This window comes from Cydia fagiglandana, chromosome 11 (genome assembly GCF_963556715.1).
Source record: "Cydia fagiglandana chromosome 11, ilCydFagi1.1, whole genome shotgun sequence".
Classification (NCBI taxonomy): domain Eukaryota; kingdom Metazoa; phylum Arthropoda; class Insecta; order Lepidoptera; family Tortricidae; genus Cydia; species Cydia fagiglandana.
This window is the reverse complement of record NC_085942.1, coordinates 2,058,222-2,070,915: the sequence shown is the minus strand read 5'-3', so window position 1 is coordinate 2,070,915 and position 12,694 is coordinate 2,058,222. Positions and strand designations below refer to the sequence as shown.

Genomic DNA, 12,694 nt, shown 5'->3' with positions numbered 1-12,694 from the left:
CGGCGACGGTGACCACAATCATGATGGCGACCGTGATAGAAATGGCGTCGTCGTATTGACGTAAAATGGACCTTAACAGTGTGTTATTAGAGTTCAAATTACCAGTTACAAGTAGGCGGGACGAGTTTATTAAGTTCTTCGAGCGACTTCTCTGAGCGATATTCTTGAACGAAGGCGACGGTGACCACGATCATGATGGCGACCGTGATGGAAATGGCGTCGTCGTATTGACGCATGATGATGCTTACTACGGCGGAACCTGCAAAAAAGAGAAGAGCATTAAAATTTAAAATAAGTATTCTCTACTAACGCCCAGCCCCGGCTTCGCCCGGTTTTAAACAAAACCCTAATAAGTTATACACCAAAATCTTCCTCAAAAATCACTATATTAAATAAATAAATAATAAATAAATAAATACTCTAGGACATTCTTACACAGATTGACTAAGTCCCACAGTAAGCTCAAGAAGGCTTGTGTTGTGGGTACTCAGACAACGATATATATAATATACAAATACTTAAATACATAGAAAACACCCATGACTCAGGAACAAATATCTGTATCATCATACAAATAAATGCACTTACTGGGATTCGAACCCAGGACCATCGGCTTCGCAGGCACTCTATTGATAGGTGAAAACCGCATGAGAATTCGTTCAGTAGTTTTTAAGTTTATCGCGATACAGAATCGCGCATTATTTACCTACTCATAACAGAACTCTTCATACAGCTCCGCTATGAGCTACCCCTTCTGTTTCCCCATACGCCCGCTGCACATATATGTTGTATATGTAAACAACGAAACATTTCACAGAGAATCGCGTGTATTTCGAGGCAACTGAAAGCAAACATTTCTTTACATAAGTCGGCTGTTTTCCTGCACCCTAAAACGTGTGCGAAACATACCGTGAAATTACTTTCGGCATGGAGTTTGCGAGGCAAATAAATGCGTGTCTTGAACCTTCTTGACATCTTTCGTGGCGGTGGATAATTGGATATATGTTACTAAATATAGGTATACTAGCAGATATACTTAGTACTTTTACACTGCCGAAATATCTGGGAAATCGTTACAACAAATCGATATGGTAACAGAAATCATGACGCGTTTGATAGGAACTGGTGGGAGACTGTTCAAAACCGGGATACGTGGAAAGGCCTCCCTCCTTTGCCAAGCAGTGGTAATAAATATAAAAACAGAAATCAAATTCCTTTTTGACATAAGGGCCAACACACATACCCACGATACGACGTCGTATCGTGAGACGACGCGACATCATCTCACGTTGCGACGTCGTGTAACGTTACGACTTCGTATCGTGGCGCGATACGACATCGTGTCGCGGCACAATACGACGTCGTGTCTGGACTTTTTACGACGTCGTGTCACGTTTCGGCGCCGTAACGTGGAAATCGACGATGTAAATTGATTGATTCACGACACGATATCGTATCGTAGTATTAGTCGATCACAATCAGACTACGATTCGAAAGTACCGTTAGCACAACAAATTAATAATTGTACTCATATGTCATATGCCTTCATACTACTAGTCCAGACACTTTTTTTCATAATGGCGTGACCATTGGGCTCGCAAGACAGCTCGCAAAGGCTCTAGTAGATAATGGCAATGACGGTAAACAGTAACTACATGCATTCATTTTAGCGCTTTTCTTAATACATATTATGTTTTTTCGGGTTTCGTACCAAAAATGTGGTTCCGTACAAAAAACCCATATGACTCTTTCCGTCCGTCTATCTGTCACGTCTTTCATAACATATCTGTCATAGAGTAACTTATATATATCAGTCTATAAAATATGTATCGTGGAAAATTATTGATTAAGAATTTTCCACAAATATTGAATTATTTGTATAAAACCGTTTAATACTAGTAATTCAATAGTTGTGCAATAGACAACTGTATTTTTTTGTTTTCTATTTTCATTTAACTGCACACTAAGGGCCACTTGCACCATCCCACTAACCCGAGGTTAAGCGGTTAAACCGTTAACCCATTGTCAAATTATACTGGTAACCATGGTAACATTTACGGGATGTTACTACCATGACGTTGAAAATGTAAAAAATCATCGCAGTTAATCAAGATATAAGGATTGCAACAGACATGTTCTTGTTTTGCTGCTATTACCTCTAAGAAGTCACAGAAAGTTTACTTACTGTTTACGCCGTAGGTTTTTACGACACAACGTCGCAACGTATACGGCATCGTATAGTACCCACGATACGACGTCGTAGATTTCTACGACACAACAACGCAACGTGACACGGCGTCGTATAGTGCCCACGATACAACGTCGTAGATTTCTACGACACGACGTCGCAACGTTACACGACGTCGCAACGTGTACGACGCCGCGTCGTCCCACGATACGACGTCGTATCGTGGGTATCTGTGCCGGCCCTAAGGGTCGCAGGAACAGCAAAGCAATGTTATCGTAATAAATTTAGACAGTAAATATCTTGTGATTATTTTTAGTTATAATCTATATAACTATGTAAGCTACGAATAGTAAACACATATTACGGTTTCAATTTTCAGATTCACTGAGCGTAAGCTATGATCTAAACAATACGTCATGATATTCTATTCTGTCTGTTCATTGTCATCGAAATGACACGTGAGGACTCAATAATAGCGTGTTATTATCATGATATATGTGTTGACAATCATAAATGTGAAACTGCCGTATTCGAACTTCAAGATATTCACAAGAGACGACACGTACTAGTTGCAGCGCAATTCGGGCAACCAATGTCACTTTTACGTTAGATAGAGTAAGATGGATATCTTACTCTATCTATCTTAATGGATATTAGATGTGAATTGGATCTCTTAGTCATATCCTGTGGAAATCGTTCAAGATTATCCCCAAAATCTAAAAGATATCTAATAGATGTCTATTTCAAAATCCGAATCTGGCCCAAACGCGGTACCGAAAGGTATTATTGGACGAGTATGATATTCCGCAACAATATTATATATAGAGTATTATATTCCAGATAACTTCAGAGCACGTCTATAACTTATAATTTCATCACCTGCCTCCATCATCAGGTAAGATCGATGGTACCACAATATTGCAATTGCAATTAATGGCACTCGACTAAAGCGGCACGAAATATTACCCCACTGATTAACAGTCCCCCGGACGGTATCGGCCTGTCAGTTGTTCGGAACTGTCCAAATTTTATTCTAGCTGACAGGCCTATACCGTTCGGCGGACTGTTAATCAGTGGGCCCCTTTACATATGTATGAAAATTTTCAGCTCAAACGGAAATCGGGTCAAAACCCTACAAGATTTGACCCACACTAACTAACAAACTTACTCGCCTACATTCTAACAGGGCAAGTTAAAGCTTATGAAAATGGGGCTAAAACTGTACTTTAAACGGATCAATTAGGTAGTCTACCGTACGTATACAAATGCGTCATCGACTCATCACTTTGCTGATTGCCCTAAATTAGTACAAACGTATTGGAGGGCTACGTTATTATTCATGAACATATGCTGAAAGCGCTGAAAGCAATATGAATTAATAAAACGTGAGACGCGAAGGCTGGCGTGGTTTAAAGTCTACAAATGAAATACGGCATGTAAGGTGGTGGTACTAGTGCTCGACATGCTAATGCCCAATAGGTAGCTGGCACCCTGCTGTCACCTCTATTGACAATTACTTAAGTTTCAAGATGACATGTACTGTGACCGCGTCGAGCACCAGTACCACCTTAATGTACGTGTGTAATATATGTATGTTTATCCTATAAATTTTGTATGTATTTATATCCTTTATCTTTCTGGTACCTTGTTGTACATTTTGCTGCATTTGTCACCCTCTTTTCACTCTCTCCTCTCATCTACTCAAAGGTTAACTGGAAGAGATCCCTCAAAGGGATAAGTTCGCCTTTGTACTTCTTGCTAATTGTATGTTATTTTTAATATGTCTTTTTGTACAATAAAGAGTTTACTACTACTACTACTACTAACCAAACATCCGTGAAACACAGATCGAAAAACTCGACATGTGAGTGTCATCAGGAGCTTGCGTTTACGGTGACGGACCGGCGCAGACACGCGGGTACGGAGTGAAACATGTCGAGCGTTTTTCGACTTAAAATACGTGAGTGACCCGTTCTTAAGATATTTAATAATATATCGTTGTAAAAATTGTAATACAAGGACTCTTTTATATCATTCCTAAAAAAGTGAAAATTAAACTGAAAATTTTAAACAACTTTCGAACGAAGTCGAAGAGGACAGATAGAAAACAAATAGGTATAACATAGACAACTAAAACAAGTATCAATAGATGTCTATTTCAAAATCCGAATCGGGCCCAAAGTCGCTATAGAGAAACCGGTAAAATTGCACAGCCGGTTATTGGATAAAAGTGCATTAACGTCCAGTGACAAAATGCCGTATGTAAAGTCACTTGCTGCACTCTAAACTTAGCATCACGTAGCCAAAGGATTGGTTTTAACTTGATTGTGAGATAATAGCCAAAACCAAAACCACCAAAAAAAGTTTAAACCAAATGCACGTCTGCTGAATGCGGCGCACGCTTACGTATTTTTTAAGCTACTTGATCATTCTCGTCGACATCTTGCCGGCGCGGACGTATCCGTCGCCATGGCTTGTTTTGTTTTTCTTATATGTCTTATAATTTATACGGCGATAGTCACAACATTTGTTAGCATTGGTAAGTAATTTACTTCCTAATTATTTTATAAACAAATTACGTGGCTACCATATTCCAACCGGTACACAATAGCATCACTTTCTTGAGTTAAATAGTCCCATAATTTATGATCTGTGCTGCTAAGAAATATCGCTGTAACATTAGTAGATACTCGTATGATTGGGTGTAATTATTAATGAAAAATTGAATAAAAGTATCTCGCAAGAAGTGTCCCGGCCAACTTTTGAACCATGGGTCCAAAATCGTGAAAATAGAGCATATGAAAGACGTTTAATGAAAACTATAACGAACATGTTGAACAACGAGTTATCGCAAAAAGTCTTCCTTTCTTAATAAAAAGACGTTGGTAAGTCCAAAGCGCTGCGAAGGTACCTACTCCCTTAACTCCCTTTTGCTTGTTATGTACATAATACTTGCTAATAACCCCCTTCCAACGCAGCCTATTGTGACGGACGGGTAACTACGGAACCCTACACTGAGCATGGCCCGATCATGATATTGTTCGGTTTTTAAAAAAGTGCTGTTAACTAAGTAAATTTGTTATATCATCAGCATACCCTTATTGCGCGCCATCTGAGCCCGGTCATACATTATATTTTATTATTTAATCGTTCTCTAGGTAAGACGTGCGAAGGACGACATGAAATATACATCGACTGTCCTGCCGGCCAATGTAACCCCAAAACTTGTAACGACTTAGTGCATCCACCTGGTTGTCCAGGAAAAATACCACCATGCCCAGGTGGCTGTGTTTGCGAAACCGGATATCTAAGAAATGAGAATGGAACATGCATACCGGAGGAACAGTGTTGTAAGTTGCACTTCTTACATAACTAAGTATAACTATCATAATTATGGTGGCACTTTATTTTATGAGTCGGTCTTATCAAATTGAGCACCAGAATAATAATCTGAATAAGGAAAAGCCTTATTGGTTTTTATGATGTACCTACGTAGATGCATTTGAATTTAAATTAGGTACAAAAAACTATTGTCTCAAGGTCTCACAATCAGTGACGTTCTATATTTAGTAACAAAAAACAAACAAGACCGAAGTGATCCCATAAGTGTTCCGTAAACAAGTTTTGTACGGAACACTAAAAATGCAATAATTTATGAGTAGCATGTTTAACCTTTTCGACGCTGTGTCAAACACAAAAGCTGTCACTCTGACGCCACGTCACCGGAGTGTCAAAACTGAATATGAACTTTATGCATATGCACGTAGGTCTATGTTGCTCTGTGGTCTGTGACCGATTAATCAGTCTTTGCCGTTGGACCTCTGGTTCGGAGATATCGGTAATTGGCGTCCAAAAAGTTAACTATAACCAGGTACAAGATGCTTCGAGGTAAACATGCAGGTCATGCAAAACTAGGTACGGACAGCCAAGAAAGTGGTCTACCACTTTCGACTCTATCAATCAGATGATAGAGTCGAAAAGTGGTAGACCACTTTCTTGGCTGACTGTACTTAGTTTTATTATGGGACCAAATAACTGCAATTAATACAAGAATTTATACCAAGAAGTGCCAAACCTTTACTACATTTTATTTTTATTACTTATCCTTTATTTCAGCTTACATTTGCACCAAGAAACACGAAAGATATATAAATTGTTACGCTGGTCAATGCATTCCCGAAACTTGTGAAGATTTGGATAGACCGATTATATGTCCTTTCATAATAGGACCATGCCCTGGTGGCTGCATGTGTGAAGAAGGATACTTAAGACAAGATGGAGAATGTATCAAGATCGAAGACTGTCGTACGTACAGCCAGCAGCAATAGTTGCTAAGCGGACGAGGTGTTCAAAATGATCTTGACGCGACTTTATAGTTAAGATAATAAGAGCGCGTCAATGTAATTCTGAACACCTCGCCCGCTTAGCAACTTCTGCTACTGACTGTTCACATTATCTTAATTGGTACTAATCACAACGCAGTCATTTGTGTCAGGGAGCTTATATTTATTCTGTCTTTATTCTTTTTGGGTTAGTAGATCACCTAAGAAGATCAATTTATCACATCACCAATTCGAAAAAGGGACTACTTCCCTGCTAGGAGGGATCAAAGTGGCACTTTTCTTCCCTGCTAGGAGGGATCAAAGTAACACTTATCTGTTCTGGCATACTATTTTAAAATTTTTTTGTACATTATTTTTTAATTTTAGCTTAAATAATCTGTGTAAGCATCAGATTGTGTCACCACTAAGATTTTCTTTATTTTCCTCAAAGTTGATGTGAAAAGCAGTATGTGTCACACGGTATCAAAATTAGTTCGTCTTGGGCGTTAACACTTGAATCCCTCATTACGCTCAGGATTCTACTTTAGACTTTAGATCCTTTGTAACACAAACTACTATATAATACTTACCTGAAATAAAACATCATTTTCAGCTCCAAAACCTTGCGGAGGAAATCAAACGTGGTTGTCCCCGTGCAACGCACCCTGTCCCTATCCTCAATGCCCAAGAGACGACAAGCCACCATGCGCTGAGCTAAAACCATGCTACCCAGGATGTCAATGCAAACCAGGTTATAACAGAAATTCAACTGGACTCTGTATCCTGGCTTCGGATTGTCGTAAGTAACTTACAGTTTCGGATAGCTAAGAAGTCAATGCTGATTGCTGATATTTTGTACTTGGATCCAAAAAGTAGCTTACAGATGTTCGAGTAGTGTGCTGTAGTCAAAGCATTACAATTTTATGTCTTTGTAGTTTTAAAGACCGTATCGTTAAGTATAGGGACAGATAAAAACCTGATCTAACTGTTGGCATGTGTATTATTTTGTATTTCTATGTTCTAAGAATTTGATCTGTGGGTATTTTTAAGCTATATCAGATTTAAGAAGGTTTGACATTTTTTAGGGTTCCGTACCCAAAGGGTAAAACGGGACCCTATTACTAAGACTCCGCTGTCCGTCCGTCCATCCGTCTGTCCGTCCGTCCGTCCGTCTGTCACCAGGCTGTATCTCACGAACCTTGATAGCTAGACAGTTGAAATTTTCACAGATGATGTATTTCTGTTGCCGCTATAACAACAAATGACACTGGTGCCTTGGAGCATGGGTCGGCCGCTAGTTTGGGACGCTACTTGCGTTGATACCCTGGCACCGTCTCATGTTCCAAGCACCAAAGATTCTGCTGGCGCTGCGGCTTCCTCAGCCGAAAACCTCAAGCGCCGCAAATATGCCGCTCTGGGAAGCAGCTACATATTTGCGGCGTTTGGTGTCGAAACTTTGGGGCCGTGGGGGCCGAGTGCGCGTCGACTGTCCAAAGACTTGTCGGCGCGCTTAATAGAGGCTTCTGGTGACCAGAGGGCTGGCCACAATTTCGCCCAGCGTATTAGCATCGCTATACAGCGGGGGAATACGGCCAGCCTTCTGGGCACTTTGCCCGTTGACGGCGATCTAGGGCAAATTTTTTATCTATAGTTTTGTAAGTTTTATTATATTTGTTTGTTTATTTCGTAGTTTTTATCAATAAATGCAATAACAACAAATACTAAGAACAGAATAAAATAAAGATTTAAGTGGGGCTCCCATACAAAAAACGTGATTTTTGACCGAAGTTAAGCAAAGTCGGGCGGGGTCAGTACTTGGATGGGTGACCGATTTTTTTTTGCCGTTTTTTGCATTAATATGGTACGGAACCCTTCATGCGCGAGTCCGACTCGCACTTGCCCGGTTTTTTTTTATTTTAGGGACTTTATGATGCTTTTAATACCGTATAGCAAATATAGTCCGCACAAGCTTATCGAGCTGAATTTGAGACTATTTCACCAACTCTTTGGTACGATTTAAAGTAACAACAGGTTAATAGGCTGCCAAAACATGTTATCTAAGTGTCCTCTTTATGATTGTTCAATTGAGCAGCTGCGGAATAAATGTGGTGAATTTTTATTTTTACATAATTTAAAAACGATTTTTCACCCCACGTTTTGGAATCCCTTCAATTTCTGATGCAAGCGAAATGACGGAGACAGCTAGAAGAATAAGCTAAAAACCAAAGCCTAACGGACATTCATGGCGTTGATCCATCGCTAGAGCGGGTCGAACGCTCCATGATAGTTATAGTAGGTGTCAAATGAAATGAAATGAAAATAATAAAAAAACTGTTAAAAAAGTCAAAATCAGAGTTGTCGTAAGTAGCATGCCATATTCTCTAAAAGGCGACCATGCACAGATCCTAAACATTTTTAACGAAAAGAAATGCTTAGACTATGTCCAGATGTTTCGCTATATAACGTAGTAAACGAAGCAAGTTGTTGTATGGAGACCCATGCATTAATTCCACAGTCGATGAAATTTTGCTTGGTTATTGTATAGTATGAGCCGAAACTAACATTATAAATATCCAAAAAAAACCGGCCAAGTGCGAGTCTGACTCGCGTTTCTAGGGTTCCGTACATAATTCCGACTCACGCTTGACTGCACATTTCTAACAGGTTTTCCTGTCATCTATAGGTAAAGAACTATTTTGTGTATTTTTTTCAAAATTTTAGACCCAGTAGTTTCGGAGATACAGGGGGAATGGTCATTTTTTGGCTATTTGTATTTTCTTAAATAACTTCGAACCTATGTATTTTTAAATTATACAAAAAATATGTCCATCTTTGGGTTACTAATTTACATATGTGTACCAAATTTCAACTTAATTGGTCCAGTAGTTTCCGAGAAAATAGGCTGTGACAAACAGACAGACAGACGCACGAGTGATCCTATAAGGGTTCTTTTTTTTCGTTTTGAGGTACGGAACCCTAAAAACACTCCTAAGTTGGGTATTTATACGTAAACATACAAATCTGTTTATTTATTTAACCGAGTAATTCCTCCATCCGAATTTTTTTTTTACCAAATAAATTATTGGTATTTCTGCTATGATTTTTTTTATTGTTATGTCATCTTCTTCCTCGCGTTATCCCGGCATTTCGCCACGGCTCATGAGAGTCTGGGGTCCGCTTGACAACTAATCCCATGATTTGACGTAGGCACTAGTTTTTACGAAAGCGACTGCCATCTGACCTTCCAACCCAGAGGGTAAACTAGGCCTTATTGGGATTAGTCCGGTTTCCTCACGATGTTTTCCTTCACCGAAAAGCGACTGGTAAATATCAAATGATATTTCGTACATAAGTTCAGAAAAACTCATTGGTACGAGCCGGGGTTTGAACCCGCGACCTCCAGATTGCAAGTCGCACGCTCTCACCGCTAGGCCACCAGCGCTCTGTTGGCCTAGCGTTATTGTTATGTCATATATTGTTGCAATACGTTACATGAATATTTCCGGTGGAGACGAAAGTTTGAACGGAGCATTTTTCCGTAAAAAATTATTAACGATTTATGACTTTAGGTATTTACTTAAATACTATTACTATTATTCTTTGGATATTTCTTTCTGCCTGCGAAGCGGATGGTCCTGGGTTCGAATCCCAGTAAGGGCATTTATTTGTATGATGATACAGATGTTTGTTCCTGAGTCATGGGTGTTTTCTATGTATTTAAGTATGTATTTGTATATTATATATATCGTTGTCTGAGTACCCACAACACAAGCCTTCTTGAGCTTACTGTGGGACTTAGTCAATCTGTGTAAAAATGTCCTATAATATTTATTTATTTATTTATTTATTTATATTTATACAATACTTTTTATTTATTGATACTTTATCATACTGTAAAGTTTTTTCTGGCTGAGGAATTACTGCGGGGTCCACTACCTTTATTTACTACACTAATACGAATCATGTGTAATTGCTGTTTACATAGTACGATTTTTTTAGTGTGATATTGTCTTGTTCGCAAACCGCAAAAAGCAGTCGTTATTGTTACTCGAGAGGATTGGGTAAATTTCATCCAAACCAGCTTTACGTCGAGCTCCCAGGACGAAATGTGTACCTTATTAAAGAACTAATTAAACACATGTGTAATTTTGAAATAAAAATATCCTCTAGCCGCCCAGAGACCTATAAAAAGGTCTCCTGTTCCATTCTAATTTGAACTTTGTGTTGATAAAATAAAATTTCATTTTGCTTGGCAAGGTTTGACGTATGGGCGGCTAGAGGATATAATACCACAAAAAAACGGCTTAGTAAAGTTGTCCCCATAATTAACGATACGGTATTTACATGTAAAATTTATAATTTATTGGTGCAATAAAGAATATTTACTTACATATGCAAAAATTCCAATTTAACATTATACAGGGCGTTTTTTGAACAACTAGCCATATTGTGCGAGGTGATTATACATACTGAACAACTTTTTCTATTGGACCAACTCTGAAATCACTAAAAATTTTTGGCCGTTTCATACATTTTGGTCGAGTGGATGTCGACGATTTCTATGGGAAGGCCAACATTTTTTTTGGGATTTCGGGGTTGGTCCCATAGAAAAAGTTGTTCATTATGGCCTATATAATCACCTTGCACCCACAATATGGATAGTTGTTCAAAAAACGCCCTGTATGTGTTTTTTATAATATTTATAGATAATTAACTATTAATTAATGTCATTTACTTTATTGTTTCAGCTTCGTACTCCACATCTGACTAAGTCGGTTCGAGTCTTTGCAGAAACAAACTTATTTGTATTTGATTTATGATATGATAGTACCCTTTCCCTTTTTATGTTATTCGGTCCAATAATTATACAGTATTTACACAATGAAAATACTTCGTATGAGTACAATTTAACTTAGTATTGTAATAAGTTAAAAATATATATCAGCATGTAGGCACAGGGTATTAAATATCGACACAGATAAAGTGCCAAAAACACGTAAGTCCATACACACTGCTTTAAAGCATGGGCAATAAGCTCGTGCATACTTACAATACCTACATATTTTTGACATTTTGTTCGTGGCAATATTAAATTGAATACCTTGACTGTACCTTACTATCGTAGCAACTATTATAATGGCTTCCTGTGACCTTGAATATGAGGAATATTTTTAAAGATTATATGTCAATGCAGGAAAATATTCTATAGCTAAGTGATGATGTTGTAGACAGGTATATTATAAAGAACAATCAAGTCTTATAAGTAAGAAGTAAGATCATTGCCGCTGACCTGTTGACCACGCCACGCGAGTAGCATCCGACGTCATGGCTCGTTTTGTTTTTCTTTTATGTCTTATGATTTCATAATCATAACCCTTCCTTTGGACTTTACCTTATCGGCTTCTGCCAACTTCGAAAATGAGCACACAATATTACAGACGCCATCAGAATCAATATCTGATTCTGATTTTCTCACAAAATATCTGAACAGGCACTCTGGCGCCTTGACGATAAAGCCGTGTTCATATTTGTGAGCGCCTCGGCCGCTCCGATATATCTGATGGCAACTGTATATTTCGTGCCTCACAGGCTCACCTATATGTAACCTTATACCTATTCCATTGCGTCTAATCTCAAAAGCCAGGCTTGACCCTTTCAGGGGTCAGCTGGGATGAGATAGGATCTGTATCTTTCAAGTCAGGATTACAATCATTTAAGGTTAGAAGTCTATCACGACAACAAAACTTTATGTGCCTTGCAGGTATGATTTAACCGCAAGATTTTCAAAATTTATTAGTGTTTGTATAACCTATGGTCATGAGTATTTGTCAACGTATACAATCTAGGTAGGTACGTGTTTTAAAAACCTATCAGATATATCAATAAACACGATACAGGTTTACCTTTTCTAAATATAGCCCTGTATTAAAAACTATTTTAGGAAGCTAATCAATACGACTGTAGGTAATATTAATAAAATAATATTCCATCCATTACATCAAATGCCAAAGATTCCTGAACCAATCGAACCATTTTTATTTTTGGCTAAAGTTTAGATTTCTCTTATTACAAGCTTTTATTTAGTTTCACCTTTCACCTGGCCCCTGTTTCACCAACGTGACAGGTGCGACGAATTGTAAAATCACTGTTGCTGACGTCACAGGCATCCATGGGCTACGGTTAC

General features: G+C 38.5%; 2 protein-coding genes across 2 annotated transcripts in view; one reads left to right on the top strand and one right to left on the bottom strand.

Moving 5' to 3' along the window:
• Positions 1-12,694, bottom strand: part of LOC134668772 (calcium-transporting ATPase type 2C member 1) — an 82,564-nt gene that overhangs the window by 39,931 nt on the left and 29,939 nt on the right. The window contains exon 4 of the mRNA XM_063526231.1: positions 103-259. Coding sequence (XP_063382301.1) covers positions 103-259 — 157 coding nt within the window. The remainder of the gene's footprint in view (positions 1-102; positions 260-12,694) is intronic.
• Positions 4,605-11,398, top strand: LOC134668484 (inducible metalloproteinase inhibitor protein-like). The gene is made up of 5 exons (XM_063525933.1): positions 4,605-4,727; positions 5,347-5,538; positions 6,305-6,493; positions 7,124-7,309; positions 11,259-11,398. Exons 1-5 carry the CDS (start codon positions 4,658-4,660, stop codon positions 11,279-11,281), a joined length of 660 nt encoding a protein of 219 aa, XP_063382003.1. The 5' UTR covers positions 4,605-4,657; the 3' UTR covers positions 11,282-11,398.

What these genes read in the sequence shown, in the direction of transcription:
- LOC134668484 (XM_063525933.1), top strand. Translation starts at nt 4,658, where the DNA reads ATGGCTTGTTTTGTTTTTCTTATATGTCTTATAATTTATACGGCGATA. An exon ending in CACAACATTTGTTAGCATTG is followed by an intron (nt 4,728 to 5,346) that starts GTAAGTAATTTA and finishes ATCGTTCTCTAG; the next exon opens with GTAAGACGTGCGAAGGACGA. An exon ending in CATACCGGAGGAACAGTGTT is followed by an intron (nt 5,539 to 6,304) that starts GTAAGTTGCACT and finishes CCTTTATTTCAG; the next exon opens with CTTACATTTGCACCAAGAAA.